This window comes from Festucalex cinctus, chromosome 6, assembly GCF_051991245.1.
Source record: "Festucalex cinctus isolate MCC-2025b chromosome 6, RoL_Fcin_1.0, whole genome shotgun sequence".
Classification (NCBI taxonomy): Eukaryota; Metazoa; Chordata; class Actinopteri; order Syngnathiformes; family Syngnathidae; genus Festucalex; species Festucalex cinctus.
In genome coordinates this window covers 19376812-19396906 of record NC_135416.1, presented here as the reverse complement: position 1 = coordinate 19396906, position 20095 = coordinate 19376812, and the positions used below count along the sequence as shown (strand labels likewise).

The window sequence follows — 20095 nt, the reverse complement described above, 5'->3', positions numbered from 1 at the left end:
ATTGTGTTTGTAGAATATGAGTTATGCAGTAAAATCCGGCCATTTTAGCAATCTCAGAGGGCGGCCATTTTGCCACTTGCTTTCGACTGAAAATTACATCATAGTCGCTTAGGTCTCGGCTAACAACCAATCACGGCTCAGCTTCAAAAAATAGGTGAGCTGTAATTGGTCATTGCCGGACTGCGCAAACATGACGTCATTTTCAGCCGACAGCAAGTGGCAAAATGGCCGCCCCATGAGATGGATAAAAACAGCAGCCAAATTTTACTGTTTAACTCCATATTCTACAAACAATATTAATTAGAATGCTGTGTTTAGACTAGTGGGGCTGCATAGAACATACTGTAAATAAATTTGGGGTTGAGTTTCCCTTTAAAATGAATCAATTATATTCATAATACTGGTTTGACCCCAATCAGATTTATAGAGGAATACATACATTTTACAAAGGTTAGTTTGAGTCTTTAAATTCCAAGATTGTATCAACTGCAACAGTAAAAAAAAAAAAAAAAAAAAGTCAACTCTTAATTAAACTATGTGCATGATGTAGCGGAAAGTATAGAGAGTTCACAGAAAACATACATTATACAATATTGCATATTTGGTCTCTAGCTGGCAGCCTTGCTGCATTTGCCTTCCACAAACTCCACAGCCTTTTCTTTGACAGACTGGATGCTCTGTGGTGTGCCGTGTTTCTTCTCGTACTCCAGGTAGCGTTTGAAGAAGAACTTGATTTTCTTTACTGACACACTCAGGTGGATTACACGATCAAAGATGGCCCTGTGGGATCGTTTAGAATATCACTGTAAACATGCAAGAAGCTTTCTTAACCTGTTCAGAAATCAAGAAAAGATCTAACTGAAATGTTTAGGTAGTAAAAAAAACAAAAAAACAAAAACTTGTCCTTACCGGACTTCCTTCTGTGATCCATGTTTGACCATGAGGTCGATGAAAACGGACCAGAGGTCTGTACGCTTGGGGTAGCTGGTCAGGATTTTGTCAAACATTGTGCGACCCTTTTCCGTGTTTCCATAGCGAAACTCCATCTGGGCAAACTTTGCTATCACGTCCACACCTGATGACAAATGACAGTGTTTCAAATGTGTTTATGTAGCTATAGCAGGCAAGAACACTCAAAATTAGGCACACCTACGCAAGCTAATAAAATGAACTGTCAATGTTTGTATTGATTGGTGTAGAACTGCACTGCATGTTTTCCCACCTGTAAGGTTACCAATATGAGCCAACCCGGTATCCAACACAAGATGAGATTATCCAGCATCATGATGTGCTTTCATGAAAACCTTTTCTTGTCAATGAGCTCAACATTTCACTATAGATTTGAGGTAAAACTGTGAATGTACAGTACCATACAAAAGTCAGCTCAAGTGTCACATTTTTGTAAAATAAATCAATAAATACAGGGCAACACAAGAAAACAAAAACAAAAGTGAGTACACCCCACAGTGAAAATGTCTAAATTTGTCCCCAAGTGTCACTAATTTGCATTTGTTCCCATTCACATAATTTGGCACATGACACTGGGGATGGAAAATTTGGGCACAATTTGGCGAAGTCACTTAGTTGTGTTGCCAACTTGCCAGCAGTTTCGTTATAAGTGGATATTTAACGAGTTATTTTGAGGGAAGGTGTACATTTACAGTGTTACACAAGCCTTACAGACTATACTGCAGCCAAGTGGCACTTTTCATTATTGTCGCAATAGAAGATTTAAAAAAAAAATAATGACCAAAAAAACCAAACCTTTAGCGAGACACTAAAAAAAAAAAAAATGAAGCAGATATTTCAGCTCTGCAGACCATGTGACTCACTTTCTTTGGACGGTAGACTGTTAAGCGCCCTCTGCAGGAGAGCGCTGGCAGCGTCACTCTGGCCTTGCTGAAGGAGGAAGGTCCCATAGCTCAGCCACGCCGCTTTGTTTTGACGGAAACGCTTCACCATTGAGTGATACAAGTTCTCCGCCTCCTGATCCAAACAGAGAGAGACGCAAACAGATGTGTTCAACTCAACAGAAAGAATTTCCTGTTTTATTGATTTGCCGTTAGTCCGACTACTTGGATGGGGAGCAAATTGTGAGCGGGTAATTAATACCTTGATCTTGTCAGATTTGGTGTAGATGTCAGCCAGCTGCTGATAGATGGGCATTGGCTCACAGAATTGGAGGGCTCGCTCAAAAACTTTCTTGAGGCTCTCCTCGGTGCCGTACATAATTTCCAAGTTCAGCAGGGCCACCCACACATTCTGCTTCTCCTGCTCCTCTCTAGGCATGACAAAAAGTATTTTAACAAGGAAACCACCACTGAAAATGAAAACTTCTCTTTATGCTTACCATTGCCAGAGAAGACAAGTGGACAAAATAGCAAAAACTCTGTCAACATCTTACCTGAAAGAAATGGTTTTAATCGCCCTCTCTGCCACGGCGCGAGCCTGCTCAATCTGGGTGCCCTGCAGGTGGTGAGCCATGTACTGGAGCCAGAGAATGGAGCTATTGGGGGAGGCCAAGAGCAGGCGCTCAAACGCTGCTGCATCCTGGGGCCTGAGCTGAGGGTCCATCAGCTCCATCTCCCGCTGTGTCAAGGCTTTCTCCGCCATCTTCTTCTCCTGTTCCAGCTCATGCCGAGACTTCTTCTGAGACTGACCAGGAAAGATGTCGTGAGACATAAGGTGGAAGTCGCTAGGGCTGGACGGTTAACCAAAATTGTATTGTGATTTCGATCAAAGTAGAGATTAATGTACAGTTTACAAGTTCCCTATGTTGTGAAAGTACCCTGAATGCACCATGTAGCAAGCCCAGAGTGAATCAGTGTAATTCTGCCGTCCCTAAGCGTCCTTTAAGCTGTTTAATGACACTCCAATTGAAGTTAATTAAAGCTAAACATGATAAGGAGAATTACATACAATGTGTATTTAAATATAAAACATGCTTCATTTTAAAAACATCACTAGCCCAGAGCTAATACTAAAGAGCATGGTGGATCCCATTCGAATGCTAACAGGAAGTTAGCATCGACTTTGGGAGTAATAGTCCTTCAAATAAAACATTTACACAAATTCTGTGGCAACACATTCCAACTGGTAAGATAACATTACACAAAGGCACAAATTCTTCCCAATGTGTGAAAAACGAGTTATTTTAATAGAATTCAATCTCAACTTTTTTCTGTTCTTATTGTAAGCGTGAACACCATGGATGAACGGCACCACACTGCCACTAAGAGGCCAAAACGCGCAGGAACACCCAGTATTTGTTTCGCAATTACTGTTTTAGTATACATTATTTTTGCCTTCTTTTATTCTAACTTTTTTTTTTTACTTTAAGGATTCACAGAATGTTCTTTTCCCAAAAATTCAAGGATACAAATATATCCAAGGACCATTTTTTTTTTTTTTTTAAATATTAAAGATATCAACACATAGCACAAAACACAATCTGAGGTCCCATGTTAGCCCACTAAGTCCCCAGACTTGTGAAGACAAAATAAGATAAAATAAACATGATAAAGAGGGTAATACAAGGCTTGTTTGAAAATGAAGAATGAAAATGCTAGAAGCTCAAATTTCATATGATATTAACTATAAATAGTGTTTTAAAATCAACGAATAATCATTTCATTAATCGGGATTTCAATCTCAATCAAAATAATAATATTTTTCCCCATAATCGTCCAGCCCTAGAAGTTGCAACAACATGCTAACTGCTGGCTCACCTTGTTGCTTTCATCTTGGTCCTCTCCATCACTTAAGTCTGCATGCTTGTTTGCTGTAGCAGGCTTCAATGAGCTCAAGCCAACATCCCAGGAGAACCCAGCTGTAACCTGCAGCCTGGAAGGACCCGATGTACTAGAAACCTGTCCAGACGTTTATTAATTTATGCATGAATAAATGGGACTGAAATAAAGGCAATGTCAATTATTTTACTTACATTCACAGCAGCAGATTTGGTGTCTTCCTGATCTTCTTCCTCTCTAAAGTACACATCAACACCACTGTCATTGTCAACATGGTTTCTTATCTTCTTTTTCTTCTTCTTTTTTGGGGCCTCCGACACGTTTTGTTTCTGGTAACACAACCAAGGTTAAAGTAGCCAAGTATGCATAGCACTTTTGTTAACAGAACAGCCAAAAGGATAAATGGTGAGCATCAATGCTTCCCAACGGTTTTGTTACCTCTTCGCTTTCAGACAGTGAGTGTTTCCGTTTCTTTTCAAGGTTATACTTCTTTTTCTCCTCTCCCACGAGACGTAGCGGCAGATGGAGGGACTCTGGAAGGGTGTCTGGCTTCCCAGTGTCCACGGTGAGCAAGGACAGGTGAACTAACTGTGCTTTTCTGTCAATGCTGAACAACAAGAACAGACGGGGCTGCAGTGTTATGCCCTGCATAAGCTTTGGCGTACATAGATACATACATAATGTATCTGTGAAAGCAATGATACATGTTTTTATTAGCAAATGTAGCACTTCTTTGTGTGTGATGCATTTTACCTGATAATCTTTGTAGTGAGCAGTTTGCTGGGGGGCAGATGATCACAGAGGACCTTGTGGGTGTTCACAAAGTACTTTGTGGACCGCTGAAGCTCGGCTCTCCCAGTGATGCTGTTTGACAATCTGAAAGATGTCATAAGACATCATTCGCTTTAGGTCTTCAGTGAGTTGTGACACGACACATTGCTAAATCGCGAAATCGAATTTTGTCTTCTGGATTATTAAAAGCTGTTGTTCTTATGTTCGCTTACATTCAAATGTTATTGTGAGTTGTAGTTTTGGCAGAATGCTGGATGGGTGGTTGACAAGAGCTACCAACTACTTAACTCATTCACTCTCAGCCATTTTCACAGAAGCAATCCCCTTAACTCCTGTCAGTTTTACTAGATTTTGACTGATTTAGCCAGGCCCACGGAATATTGTGTTCTATTACTATAATAATATGGAATCTACCAAAAGAAAGATTAATGTCCTTTCATCATGAAAAAAAAAGAAAGAAGATATTTCTATCCGTTTCCGTTTTGCAGCAATGAGCATTAGAATATAGCTAAGTTTCATCATTATTCAGAATTGTGAGTAATTGAGCTTTTTTTTTGTCCAACATACACCTGGTTGATCTCCTTTTCTGTATTGCCACCTGTTGGCCGTTTGTGTAACAACTACAATTTTTCAACCGCTCTTTGCAGTTGAGAGGCTGCATCAAAGCCTTCTGTATGCTCTAGCATTAAAAAAAAACAAAAAAAAAACAAAAAAAACATTTAAATTACAACATATTTATACTTTTTTTTTTTTTAGAGCAAATGAGTTAATCGTGGCATATAAGCACAAACTATGAATGCTAAGTTTGTAATACCTGATTTAGAATAAGTATACAATATTGTCTTAACATTTTGCACAGGATTTATTTTTGAAAAAATGAAACCTTAAAATAAAAGTTTGTTTGGCTTATTAAACTGGGGGGTTAAAATAAAAAAGTTAAAATAATCGCCCAGCCCTAGGTGGGTAGGGAACCACAGGTTTTACCTTATAAATACCCCTTGCTCGCTGACAGACTTGACAAAGCCTCTGATTAACTGGCCTTCTTCCAGATTGTTCAAGGATAAAACCTCTGCGTCTTTTGCTGGTTGGGCCTGCTCTGGGTTCAACCTGCAGAAGAGGAATATCAACAGCAGCAATAAGGTTGCAAGCTCCAGACAGACCAACATTTTTGAGTGTATCTGTCAGATATCATACCTTGATGGTCGTAGCGATAACTGCCACTTGCCATTTGCACTGCCTAGAAGGTAACACCTGACATAAAAAGGACATCATTCAATTTGGCCGATCTATTACAAGATGAGTGTCAATATGTGGCCGCTGTATTAATTTTCTTTAGCTGCAAGAAATTGTGTCACTATGCAACTTGTTTGAGTCTGATAATCAGTACCCAAACCACTTCCCTTCCTGGTACGACACTGTAAATACAGCGCCTCTAATGTGTGAAGTATTAAACATATCCATGTTGTAAGTTTGAAAATCAATGTTATCGAGGTGTCAGAGGCAGTGACAGCTCAAACAGTACTGATCCCCAGGCCACTCCAGCAGATAACAGCCATCTCGTGACAGCATACTTTTGTTGTCTTTCTTATTGTGGCTTGGAAACATCACTCCATGTTGGGAAAAGCCTAACATACAGGTGTCAGGATATTTTCAGGTTAGCATTACTCTGCAAAAAGACTATTATGGGGAGCAAACCAAAGCCGCAGCGCTGGACTACGCATGGGGATAAACTTTCCCAACCTCCACACACATCTTATACCGTTTTAAAATTGTGCAAATTATTTAATTATATAGATCTATGCAACTGTTAAGTCCCACGTACACAATTTCTACAACTTCAATATGCACTAAGCACAATAATGTATATCCTGTAGTTGGTGCATTCAATGAACCTTAGCAGCTGATCCTTGCTAAACGCAGCCAACGGGTTGGGCTTGTATGCATCAGCAAGGTCGGTGACATCTACAGTTCCCACGGAACCAAACGGGAGTTTGACCATAAGGCCGACGTGTGGTAGTATGCTTCTCACCATGCCTAAAGCGATACTGCCTGCCTCCAGCTCATGAATGCCTAAAAAACAAAACAAAACATGCAGCAGTTTGTCAGCCTTTTTTCCATCATATATAGGATTTATTCATAGTTTGTATCCCACCTGTGAGTGAAAGTGACAACCGCAGAGGCATGAGACTCACTTTGACCACTTTAGCCTTGACAGCCTGGCCAAGTTTGTACAATTTTTCAGCGCGGCTGGCATCCTCAAATATGACAAATCAAACAATATTAGGGTAGAGTCCACACAAGTAGTTTTTGTTCTATTTCCTTTGTATGATATCACAAATTATGTTATCTCTTTATAAAACGGTTTGTGTAATTTCATGTTTACCGTATCATTAATTATACAGTACTTTAAAATCAAGTGTCAAATTCAAAACTGGTCAACTATGATTAAGACTTTTAGCACCACCTGCTGTACAAAAAAAATAAATAAATTCCAATAATCACCACCAGTGTTGGAATAACTTACTTTCACATCAGTAATCATAGCCAGCAGTTCCACTTTCCCGGAGACAGAATCATCACAGGTGACCTCCAAATGCTTCCAGTCCCGATGAAACTGCAATCACAAACATTTCACAGACCTCTGTTCAAATTTGCAGTACGAGTATGCCAGATGCACAACTACGACCTTGCCTACCTTTGAAACAAAACCGGTAATTTCCTCTCCAACCTTGTAACTGCTCAGTTTCTCTTCAACTGTAACTGGCTTGAGCTCAAATTTCTCATCCAGTTTGCTATGGAGAAAAAATGTGTAGCGGCAACATGTTAACGACTGAGACGAAAACAAAAACAAAAACTTCCACCTAATTATGTAGCTGTCAAAATAGTAACGGTCAGCCATTTACCTGGGTATTAGTGTGAGCGCAGGGATGGTGTATGTTAATCTTGGACAGGAAACAAGTAAAACTCTAAATAAAACAACAAAATTTATAATTGTTAAATGAGGCTTCGAAACACATATTTGAACAACTTCAGACCATCTGAATAATAAGGACAAAATAAGCAGCAGTCACCCGTTACTGTTGAATTCTCGTTCTCCAATGACCCTGCCAGTGACCACAGTGCCCACTTTAACTGACGAGGTGGGGAAGGATCCTGGTGAAACATCTGTAGCCTCCATCACCTCAGATACATGCACATAGCCCATGGCTCCATCCTCGAGGATGACCTGAATGTTGGTAGGCTTCACTGTCCGTACTTTGCCCTGCACTATTTCTCCAAGGTGGTAACCAATGCCAGAGTCCATCTGTTTTTCTGAATGGGTGCGCTGTTTTTTGTAGAGAGTACGCTTCCATGACAATAAAGGGAGCCCTTGGAGTTGCTCGCAGCTGGCTTCGACAACCTCAACGGCCAAAAACATTCCCTCCTTCAGTTTGTCCGACTCTGCTGTGATGACCTCATTCAAGTGGTTTCGTGTCTGAATAACAGTCAGCTGAGCAGTGCCTTCCACTGAGACGATGGCGAGGTCTTTTTCGATGTGCTGCAAAACTGCATTGTACTTGCTCTTTTCTGTCAGCTACACACATACACACAGAGGAGATGATAGGTCCACATTAGAAGACAATGCTTAATACATATGTTTTATCTCCTTATCAATCTAAGAACAGTCAGAAAAAATGAATTTTTACGTTTTTGTTTATTAAGACAGCAAATCGACCTTTAGCAAACCAGGCCTCCAAACAGTCAAGGTCCTGTCTGGTCCAAAGACTACCATTGTAACATCGATCAAGAAAACATCTGTTCTGTCAGCAGCTATAAAACTTTACCAAAATAAATTCCAAGAACCTGGGGTCCTACATCATGCAAAATGGTGAAGCGATATGTAATTTGGACACAAGCCAGATAACCCAGGAGTTTTTCAGGTGGGAGGGAGTCCTATTTTTTCCTCTACCAAAGACAAAAACAAAGTGTCTTCTAGAGATAGACCGATACGGTTTTGTCAAGGCCGATACAGATACAGATCATTAGTGGTCAAGGACGCCGATAACCGATATTTGGAGCCAATAGTCATTTTCAATAAAGGGAAAATACTGGCTTCAAAATTTGAACTCCAGCATCTTAAGTATTTTTATTTATTTATTTTTAAATTTTTAAGCATATGTTTATTGAACAATGTTTAGGGTTTATAAAATATTGGAGTTAAAAACAAAAAATCTTAGTCAACAGACACCTTTGTTTTAAAAATCTAAAAAACTTCAGGGATCTCCCACAGGCAGTAGTATGTCTTCAAAAGTTAAAAGTACACTACTGTTTTCTACCAGTACATAAAGTTTTCCACAATGTCAAAATATTTAAAGTTTTAAAATTTTACTTATCTTAGTTTTAATTCCAAACAAAATCAGGTGCATAGAGTTCTCAGAGTCAGCAGCATCTCTGAAAATTTTAATAATTAGTGCCCTGAAGTTAATACTTTTTTAAATGTATCTATTATCGGCCGTATGATTGTTCATATGGCTGATGCCGATATTCATCCAAATGTTGATTATCGGCGTACCCAATAATCGGTCTATCCCTAGAGTCTTGAAAGGATTCAAAAGTGGATGGCCTCACTCCCAGCTAAATGTCTACAAGGCATTGTAACAGGAATTTTTAACTTATTTTGTTTTCCTCTTTCATGTAGCATTTTGTGTTGTCTGTGACAATCTCAGAGTAAACAACCGTTCTGTTATAGACAGTACAGAAGAAAACACATTCAGTTCACAGTTACATTTATTTAAAATGGGAATTATTTTGCGGGATTACAATTTCCACAGAGTGAGAGACACACGCCATAGTTTACTTCACTTAGCTTGAGACCTATAAGCTTCATCCACTTGTGAAGTCCGTTTTTCCTGCATATTTTACTATCATGAATGTATCTTTCCAATACATATTGTAACACCTTTGCCTCAATCTGGAAGATACCGCGCTTGTATTGCTCCAACACTCACTGAAATGCTCTGGTACTTTCATTTCCGTTATAAGTGTCCAGAAAAATGTTGGAACAAGAAGAGTCAACCTTGGTTCTTTTGTGAAAGATCAATTCAAGTGCCTCTAACGTGTAATGCTGAAGATAAGTTTAGGGCTGAGCCTTAAGAGGGGAGGAGACATTATTGTCTTCTGGAATACATATTGGTAGTATAAATACCTCCAGATTTTCAGCTTTTCAGTATACACTGTAATAAGTAAATGAACATAATGGAAATTAACTTACCATTCTCTTCCTGGTAAGCAACTTAGAAAGGAGGGACACATGGACAGTAGTCGAGAAGATGTCAACATAAAGAACAACTGCAGTAGCCTTTTGTCCTGGGGTCAATTGATTCCCTGTTACAAAGAGAGTGAGAGATTCCCCAAATGTATCAAAGCTTTTCTTTGTTGTTTTCAACATTTTAAAAGATTTATTTTAAAATGCATGCATTTGAAGCAAGAGAAGAAATGGATGAAGTAGTAGTCATTGCAACCAATGTGTGACAGCTTTGCCAGCGCCGCTAGTATGCAGCCAGAACAAATTAACATTTTACAGCAGCAAAATGCGCAATAAACAACCATGATTTTACCTTCGGCCACAATGTGACATGTGATTCTCGTTAAGGTAAGCCATTTTAAACTAAAAATACAAACTTTTGTAGTAAGTTTGCCCTTGTTTACTGCCATCAACAGAAGGTGCGTTTGGAAAGTCACTCTAACGGCCAAACTACTCACAGTGTGTGTGTGTGTGTGTGTGTGTGTGTGTGTGTGTGTGTGTGTTTTCAAAGAGGCAGAACATGCTTCCCTTCTTTACTTTCCAAATGCAGCCTTTCTTTCAAATTCATCAGCAGCTCGTACGTGCACTCTTCCTATCTGTACTGCCTGACACACTAGGCTCTGGCACCCCTTTTTCAAAATCTGAATAAATTAATGGCACATTTGAAAAATGCTCCGACTTCCCGAACAGTGTGTAGAGAGCACAGCGTTTTTTTCCAAATAAACCCACTCTTCCACCCAATTCACATTGACTGCGAAACGGACACGGCGCGTTTTCCGTACGGCATCCGCACGGACTGCAATTCACACCGTGTGCGTTGTGTGAGCTGTCCGTGTCCGGAAATCTGCACCCGCCAGACCACAAGATCATGGGGGTTGAACAAGATCATGCTGGAGAGTTGAGTTCACACGATAACAACTGTGTATATAGAGTGCTATTTGTAAACAATAGCCACACTTGCCTGTTGTCACATCACATTTTTGGACATTATTTTTGTGACTTCTACCATGGGTAAGTATGTTTTGTGTATAAATAGTGTTATTTTGTCATGTTTAACTTATTCTGAGCTCATTTTTTTGTCTTTTAAATTTTAGACTCATGTCATGCTTACCCCCCCCAAAAAAAAACCAAAAAAAAAACCAACCGAGTTCACAAACGGGTTTTGTTTTCAAAATACCGGATTTACCTTGATACTGATGCCCGACTTTCTGTCCGGCTTGTGTAATCTCTTCAGCTTCATGAAAATTGGCATGCGGAACCCGGAAAAAATAGAACGCTAGCCTTCCATAGCGCCGCATTCGATCCGCACCGCACACGCACCGCACTGCAGCGGGAGTGAATTGACACGCAGACTTAAATGCTTTCTACTGCCATACGGAAAACACTCTGCGTCCATTCCGCAGTCAGTGTGAATTGGGCGTTAAGAGTGGTGTAAGGGTGTCAGAGTGAATTTCCAAACACACCCTTGGGTATGGGAATTTGGGGTACCAGTTCAAGCTCTTATTTGAATACATACACTAGTTAAAGCTACAAGACTAGCCAAGCCATGGAAAATGTGAGACAAAAATAATATGGCACTATAAAGTGTTTTTTTCTGAAGTGCAAGATGGATTTATCACAGGACATCTGTTGTACAGTGTCAAAAAAATAAAAAAAATAAAAAATAAATGAAAATCGAAAATCAAAAATCATACCAATTACATGGTACTTGTTGGCCTGTATGGTGGCACCGACCAATTCATCTGACTTAAAGTTGGCACCATCGTCATTCTTCACTGTGTCCACAACCAACGTTAGCCTCTGGCCAACAGTCAGAGCAGCTAGCTGCTGGTGAAGTTCCCCGGCTTCTGAGGAACAACAGAGATGAGAGGTAAGACATTTAACCTTAATTTCATATTAACAATCGGATTAAAAAGTAAACAAAGGTTCATGATATGGTCATTATTAGTGACCTCTTAATTTTCTTTCAAAATTAAAGTTTGGTCCTTGATCCAAGCCCATCATAACCCTACCAATAAACTGGCCAAAATCCCAGTAAATTGAGAATATAAAAGAGAATATTGTGTATCTAGTAATGAGTTTTGCTAATACCTGAATTTCTGATTTGGTTTATACTTCATGGCCAATCAAATACAGTACATAGACACAAACCTGAGATGGATTGGACTGCTATCTAAATTATGGCATTACTTGACAACGCCATTCGTGTTTTTATAGCACAATAGACCAGGTAACAAGTCCAAAATGAACAGGGCTGTGTTGTTCAAGCTTTCAACAAATACGCACTAATATGCCAAAATAATGACAAGGATATGTAGACAGAATTAGTAGACACCAGTTTATACAGTTTATCAGCAGAAAAAAAAGAAAAAAGAAAAAAAGTTGATTTCCTGTTGAGTTACCTTTTAAGTACATAAGGACAAAAGATCCCACCTTTCGTAGCAATCCTTTCGGTTACTGCTCGTCTCTCTTGCACAGCATGAATAAGTCTGGTCTGCGCAGATTCCTCTGACACAGTGACCTGAGAAATTTTCAGTGTGACCAGGAAGCGCTTCTTCCCCGCTTCCAAAGCAGTCACCTTGGCAACAACCGTCTGGCCCACTTGGAAGGCCTTTGATGTATCAGCAATGAACTTATCAGATAAGGCCTGTAAGTGGAAAGACAGGAAAATAAAGTTTGGTCAACAGATAGTCTTTGGTAAATAAATAAATCTCTGATGACAACACCCCATCACTCACAGTCATTGGTGCAAGACCAATAAGGCCGTACGGGAAGTCAATAAAGACACCATAGGCCATGATGTTCTTGACCCAGCCAATCATTTGCATTCCAACTGCGATCTCTGAGATATCCTTAGCAGCCAATCCTTCCTCTAGTGACCAGATCATTGTTGGCTTCTTGGTGACAGTCTAAGAGAGAAACTTAAGGAAAGCAAAGACAACTCTCGACAAATTTAAAAAAAAAAAAAAAAAAAAAAAAAAAAAAAAAAAAAAAAAAAAAAAAAAAAATCACAGACAATAAATACTAGTCAAAGTCTGGCTGAGGTTACATATTTTACTTCCTAGGATACAATTTTTTTGTCAGTCTGGAGAACGCAGACGAGGTTTGAAATGATGTCTCCTTCCTGCAGGGCCTCCCAAAGCAGCGAGCAGTTTGGTACGACATCAGAGAGGTGCATGGTGGGCAGGAAGGCACGAACGTCATCGGGAAGAATGGACACTTCCAGCCCTCTGGTTGACTTCTTAAGCACTTCGGCCTCCAGTTTCTGCAACATTGACAGCAAGCAGGAACCATTAAGCAGGAAATATGGCTGTTAATAGTCATTACTTTGGTAATTGATTTTATTTTTAGGCTATTTAATTGATTAACCACATTAGAAATAAATATATTTCTTCCTCCTGACAAAGCACAATAGTAACCAGAAGTATAAACGACAACTCATAATAGTAGCCAGCTGTGAAAGTGGAGTGAGTGAGAAGAAAGTGAACTATGTAAAATATCAAAGTTTATTGCTTGAGAGCCCATAGCAAGCCAAGCTTACATATTTTTTTTAGTTTCCTGCTGCATTTGAACGCTATGTGAGTTATTGTCACACAATCTTGATTCTTGACTGTCGGGTGTCCCAAGACTGCACATTATTTTGGCAGTGTTGATCATTAAGCAATTATTTTATTTTTTTTTACAAAAAAAATGTCATAGAAATATAAAAAATAATTTAAAATGGCGGCGATTTTTTTTTTTAGAACCATCAACAGAGTATTTCACAAGCTATGACTTCGAGCAGCATTTAACTACCAGTGAGAGCGTTTGGACATTTCCATCATTCCACTTGTTTAGAATGCAACATACCTTTATATTCCTGGAGGCAGCTACCTTTGTTTAACAACTTGGCAATAGGAACAACTCATTTACTTCATATTACATGCTAGACTTCATATACAATCTAAGGTCCAATACAGAACTGGAACACCACAATAGTGTAGAATAATGTATTGCAGAGAGAAAAAAAAAACCCACTGATTTTTCGGGGGGAGTAATTTAGAATGATAAATTTTAACATCCTTAATAGCTGTTTTGTCTTTAACATACCTTTCCCACCTCGTACTCGGATAGGTCCTTTGCTGTTTCTTCTGTGTCGCCCTTCATCGCACATTTAAAAGACAGCACCATCTTTTCCTTCTTCGGAAAACACTCTAGAACCCTTGCCCTCACCACCTTTTAAAATGAACCATAAGCATTTTCTTTACAATTTAAAACAATTTCAAGGTATGGTAACAAGCCTATGGCTTGTACTTGCTTGCCGAAATAGAGCGGGACAGCAGCTAACATATACTCACTTGGCCAACATAGAAAACTTCCTCAGGGTTGAGGATTACTTCTGAGCTGAGTTCGCCGACTGTCACCAGGCCCTTAACATGGTTGTAGAATCGAACGATGCAGCCAAAGTTTTTGACACAGACAATGAAACCGTGGGACTCTCGTCCAGGACGAGCGTCACCGTAGCTAAGGAATAAGGGCAGGGAGCTTTCTATGAGGGTCTTCTTTCGGGTCAAATAGACCTCTTTCTTGTCTGCATCCACTGACAGCACCTGAGGACATAATGAGCAGAATAAAACAAAGATGATTTTGAAAGATGACATATCCGATTAACAGGAGGTTTACCAATATTAATTTAAATAATGGACTGACCCGGCACGTCACTTTCATTCCCTCGACATACTTCTTCTCAGGGTGCTTTAAGACGATCTCTGATAGGTGGGTACGAGGCACCAGCCCGCGAATGTGGCTAGATAACTGCACCACCATGCCACGATTCAGCAGGGCAGACACTCTCCCCTTTTAAGCAGGAGACATTTAAGAAATGGTTAGACAAAAAAAAAAGAAGCAGGATATATTTCAGTATATTGAAGTTACACCAAACCCGATGTCACTGGTGAAAACTTTTCCACATGAATACAATTTTCCAACCTTCGTATTAGGGCTGGGCAATATAATCGAAAAAATATTGATATCACGATATTGGCTCATGCAATATGCATATCACAAAGACATGCAATAATTTCCATATGGATTTTTTTTTTTTTTTACTTTTACCTGAATTTGACCAATCAGACAAACTTAAACGTGCAACACCATCCAATAGTTAAACATCATCTAGGCCCTAGATGATGTTTTAACTATTGGATGGTGATGATTAATTTTAATGACCCGAGAATCTCGGGTCATTAACATTAATTAAACTAAGAATACATTGAACTTGCTTATTTTACCACATGAAAAAAAATGTTATTCTTTCATTTGAGAATAAAAATGTTTCTTTAGGTACATGTTAAATATGGCAATAATATCGATATCGTGATATTCAACAACTATCGCATGTTTTTCCAATATCGTGCAGCCCTACTCCGTATAATTTTTAAATGCAATAATGGCATAATTATTCTCTAAATTTGTAGACAACTTCCAGACCCAAGTTATTTTCTGTGTTTGGACAAAGCAGAGTCGTGCGATTTATTCTTCGTTTTTCAACATTGAACAAAGCCTGACGAAAAAGCAACACTCACCATGTGCACGCTTCCTCGCAAGCTTGAACTTGTACTTCAATGCCTTTGGATTATGAAATGAAATGTTGCCAAGTCTCTACTAATACATAACATTTGAGTTGTATTTTCTTTAATAATGGCAAAAGTGACATGGAAAATAAATGGAGAATAAAGTTATATTTGTCTTGTCTTTTTTTTTTCCTCATTTTTTTGTTGATTTGAAAAATCATCCGATCCATGGCTCAAAATTATGATACGATCCGAACCAAGCTTGTTCTCTATTCATTGCACCCCTACGAGACGCTATTCTCCCAGCTTGTCAAGTACTGTATAGTTTAATATCTGATAACAGTACATACATACATACATACATGATATTGCATTCAAGTCTCAGCACATACCTCTACAATCTGGCCAACCTGAAGATCATGATATCGAAAGAAGGGTTCTTCAATCACAGTCCTGAAAGTCAGTTGAAATTAGTTGGATGCTGACTGACAAGGCGGAATGACGTAAAAGACAAAGATTCCACATACTTGCGTAGACTAGCACGATATATTTGGTCAATGGGGTTGAAGTCAATTATCCTGCAAATGTGCTTAGGTAAGGCTAGTACTTTGTTCTCATTAGATGGCCCCTTTTGCTCCATCAAGTGGTTCTTCTATCAGGAGGAACAACAAAATGTATCAGGCGGACTCAGCTGATTTTCTTTTTTACTCAAATATATACTGTACAAGGTAATTGAACCATTTTTTGCTACTCACATGTACAAATACTTGGGTTTTGTCAGGCAGTTCCAAAATAGCTCCAGAATTATGGTGCATAGCGGTTATCCTGCAGTCCTTCACCACCTCACCGATGCGGTCGCCGCCGGTGGGAATGGTACTGATTCTCGTCTTCGGTTGGACTATGTAGCCACGCAAGCTTAACCCTACCAAACGAGTGGCTGGATCGATGTACAGCACACGGGCCAGAACCTACATGTATGATGCAAAAACAAATTGCATCGTCATCAAAAGTGTTAGTATTTTGATATATTATTTACTCGTGATAGACATTACCTTGCTTCCCTCAGTGTAACTGTCAGCCATCTCTGGCTCCAAGTGAAGGAAGTCCACCTGACCACTGAAGGAGGACAGGAGGTCCAGGAGCAATCCATGTTGGGTCACCTGCAAAACAGGCTTGATTGATTTCGGCATTGAAAATGGTCATGTTGTGTATACACACAATAGTTCATTTGAGTGTAATTTGAACAGAATTTTGACACTGTATAGCGTAAACATTGTGTGAAGCATTAACATTGTCCCTACTTTTCTAATTGTTGCTTTAACAAGAAGTCCAGGAAGAAGGTTAGTCAAGGTCCATCCTTGTTGGGATTCAGCACAAGCTTGACTGACAGCTGATGGGTTGGTAGAGAGTTGCAATAAACGTCCATCATTCTTCACTTCTTTGATTTCACAAGTCACATACTGCCCCACTTTCAGCTCTGGACATGAAAGAAGAAGAGAAAATGCCACTTTGATGACGTTAAAAAGGACTTGTAAAAGAAATACAAAGAATAAAACAATTCATATTTGCAATACCATTGTCACTACTGTGTTTATCTTTGCCAGGTTTCTTGGGCAGGAAGGCCTTGGTTCCCTTGACACCAACGTCAATTATGCAGCCATGATCTTCAAGGCTTTCAACGCATCCACTCAACACCTGAGGCAACAGTGACAATTGTTGAGTGGTGAGAAAAGGATTCTGTGAATGTTGGCGACTTCTGACTTACCATGCCAACTTGAAGAGCATTTGATGTGAGAGCCTTGTTGACAAGCTTTGGATTGACTGAGAGCTGAATGCTAATGGCGCCTCCTTTGGCATTGTCCAACTTGGCAATCACACATCTTAACATCATGCCAGAACAGAAGAGATGTGGCAAAGCAAAAATGTACTGTAAAAGAAAACAAAAACACATACACAATTCCAACTATGTCAGTTGAATCCATAAAACAGATGCACATGATTTTACCTAGTTTGACAAGCCAAACTGGTCACAACAATAATCTACATATACCCCCATATCAGGTGAATCCAGTTGCTCAGTGAGCAGTTGAGTGTATGAGTCACAGACGTTCCTGATACTGAGATAACCTTGCAAACCACAAGGTAGACTGACAGTCACATCAAAGTCTGAAACATCTTTCACGCAGCCCAGCATCAACATGCCTTCCTTTAAATTCTGTGAAGATATAAAACAAAATTAATTATGGTTTTCATAACTGTGAATCAATCCATACAGTTAAATGTATCATCGCTAGGATGAAACTAAATATAACCAAAACAACTGTGTGTACCTTGGTTCTGAGTTTAACATTTAGCATTTAACAGTTTTGGTCATATTATGTGTGGTCTGCTCAGATAATCTTAACACAGCTCCTCACACACACAACTAGGGGTGTGAATTGCCTAGTACCTGACGATTCGATTCGATACCGATTAATCCCGATACGAATTTATAAGTCGATTGTTGCGATTTTTTTTCATTCAAATTTAGAAAATACTAATCAGTAAGCTTGTAGAGTGTAAGATTTATATGAAAATGTATTATTTATCGGAAATTTCAGTCTTATAGAGGTTGTAATCTGTTTCATGTTTGAACAGCATTAAAATAAAATATTAAGGCTTAATGTTCCGTTCATATAACATTCTTCCATGCTCAAGGTGTGAATCCTATTTAAAAAAAAAAATAAAAAAATAAAAAAAAATCGATTATTGAATCGATTCGAGAATCGCGCGATGTAGTATCGCGATATATCGCCGAATCGATTATATTTTTTTTTAACACCCCTACACACAACGATTCTTTTTGATTTCCGGGTATGTGCTGATGTTTGCCGAATGTTTTGGAAGAGGACCGGAGACGAGAGTGTTGTAATGTGGTAATGTCTGCAAGCAAGGAAATAATTCCTGCAGTCTGGGGAAACCACGTGTATACAAAAGCGACATCAGGGAGGCCGCCTACTGCCCGAAGATGGCTGGGTTTGCCTCCACCACTCCCACGACCTGAGTAAGGGAGGAAGCCATTCATAAAAAATGGATGAACACAGGTAGGACAATTTGTTTTTATTTACCGGCGATTCCTCGTTCGTCAGTCAGAAAGCTTCTTTTATTGGCTACATTGCATCACATCACAGTCTGCGGAGTCAACTCGCTCACGAGTCCATAGCCCCCCCCCCCCCACACAAGAAGATTGTTCATCATAAATATTGAACACGTTCATTATTTAAGGTTGCTGTCGACCCCGACTGGTTTTGGACCCTACTATTGGGACGAATCCACTCTTAGCACACCTTACACATAAGGATAATCTCATAAGACAATAAGACATAAGACTGTCGGGCATTTCACGTCCTTGGTCGGGAAGGGGCAAAATCGTGACAAAAGCAGCCCGACTGACTTTAATGTGTACTATACACGGCTTAAGAAAAGTTCAAAATAAACAGTGTCTTCATTCAAGTAAACAATATTTTTTGAACTGTGTCAATTGTGTTTGAAAACAAAACGGAACAATAACAGCATTAGTTATTTTCTCACTGACCTTTAAAAGTCACTGGAAAAGTGGGCTGAGTTGGCCTGAGTTGAACTGTATTTGTTTACAGACGAGGTTCATGTCTAAAGCACAAGGCAGTTACATTTCTTGTCCTTAATTTCCCCTGCATTCGGTTATTATCATTAATGGCAAATTTTTAAAAATTATGTCAAGATTTCGCAGGCCACATAAAATGACTTGAAAGGTCTACATCTGGCCTACGGGCCTTCAGTTTGACATCCATGAACTATCTGACCTATTCCTTTACATCTTGTTTACTTTTATTCCGTCCGGCTGTAATGTGTGTCGGTTTCGTTAATTGTGTTTTTACCTTGAAATGTAATATTTCCACAGACTTTGCAGATGCATTGAGAGTCAGGGGATCTTGATTCTTCCCAGTGGTCTTTTGCTTCTTGACTTTCTTGTCATCTTTGGAATCCCCCTTCCTTTTCTTATAGTCTTCTTTGTCATTTGACTGAAGTAAAGAAACCAGCAGAATAATTTAAAAAATAATAAATTCAAGTCACGATTCGTGAAGATTTGGGAGTGTTTTGCACGAATTGCAATAGTGAAGAAGATCAACGATACCTCAAAAAGGTTGTCCACCTGAGTCCGCACCGCTAGTTTATTTTCACAAGCCTTTTTAACTGTCCCACCTCGAGGGAAGTCTTCCTCCGCTGATGCCATGCTTTATTTTTCCAGTTTTCTACGAAAACAACAACAACAAAAATGAGCACATGATAACGAAACTTGCAATTCAAAATCTGGTTGATAGTCAAATAAAAGACGAATTTGTGTCCCTTTTAAAGGTTTCCGTTCAAATGAGAAACCAAGAGGAAAAGAATGTGAACAATGTATGTGAGCACTTCTAAAAAAAAAACATTACAGTGGGTTTAATACTAGTTAGCATGTTAGCTACAGACACGCTACGTGCTAATATGGTAAACACGTGGGAAATATTAACGAGTATTAGCTTGAACATTGAAGGTTATTACAGTATCAAAACGCTTCACGGGTGAATTGAAATGCGATCCTAAATGTGGACGAGCCACATTTACTTGAAATAAAAACGCTTTCGGAGGTTTACAAACTCACATGCAGTTCAATACGCCATGGCATTGACACGGAAGTAGAAACTATTTGGGCAGTTCTC

The 20095-nt window shown here is 39.3% G+C and overlaps 1 protein-coding gene across 3 annotated transcripts; it reads right to left on the bottom strand.

Moving 5' to 3' along the window:
* Window positions 1-400: 400 nt before the first annotated feature.
* On the bottom strand, window positions 401-20079 carry pdcd11 (programmed cell death 11). 3 transcript variants are annotated; one of them, XM_077524834.1, is made up of 36 exons: window positions 20038-20079; window positions 19531-19648; window positions 19274-19417; window positions 17428-17592; window positions 17143-17304; window positions 16952-17072; window positions 16679-16854; window positions 16430-16537; window positions 16133-16345; window positions 15905-16029; window positions 15770-15830; window positions 14515-14661; window positions 14163-14414; window positions 13915-14040; window positions 12896-13090; window positions 12564-12734; window positions 12259-12472; window positions 11520-11672; window positions 9793-9905; window positions 7613-8115; window positions 7445-7507; window positions 7237-7333; window positions 7066-7155; window positions 6694-6796; window positions 6434-6611; window positions 5736-5792; window positions 5526-5648; window positions 4503-4625; window positions 4188-4356; window positions 3944-4078; window positions 3729-3869; window positions 2405-2655; window positions 2113-2281; window positions 1833-1986; window positions 910-1075; window positions 401-780 (listed from the first exon to the last, which is right to left on the bottom strand). In XM_077524834.1, the coding sequence occupies exons 2-36, from the start codon at window positions 19627-19629 to the stop codon at window positions 609-611; spliced, it is 5439 nt and encodes a 1812-aa protein (XP_077380960.1). In that variant the 5' UTR covers window positions 19630-19648; window positions 20038-20079; the 3' UTR covers window positions 401-608. The 3 variants fall into 3 exon arrangements, with proteins under 3 accessions (XP_077380960.1, XP_077380962.1, XP_077380961.1); XM_077524836.1 differs by having other exon boundaries at window positions 11520-11669; XM_077524835.1 differs by lacking the exon at window positions 20038-20079 and adding an exon at window positions 19938-19956.
* Window positions 20080-20095: the final 16 nt, after the last annotated feature.

What these genes read in the sequence shown, in the direction of transcription:
- pdcd11 (XM_077524834.1), bottom strand. Translation starts at nt 19,629, where the DNA reads ATGGCATCAGCGGAGGAAGACTTCCCTCGAGGTGGGACAGTTAAAAAG. An exon ending in TGGATTCACCTGATATGGGG is followed by an intron (nt 17,305 to 17,427) that starts GTATATGTAGAT and finishes TTTCTTTTACAG; the next exon opens with TACATTTTTGCTTTGCCACA. An exon ending in TGCTTACCAGGAAGAGAATG is followed by an intron (nt 8,116 to 9,792) that starts GTAAGTTAATTT and finishes GTATGTGTGTAG; the next exon opens with CTGACAGAAAAGAGCAAGTA.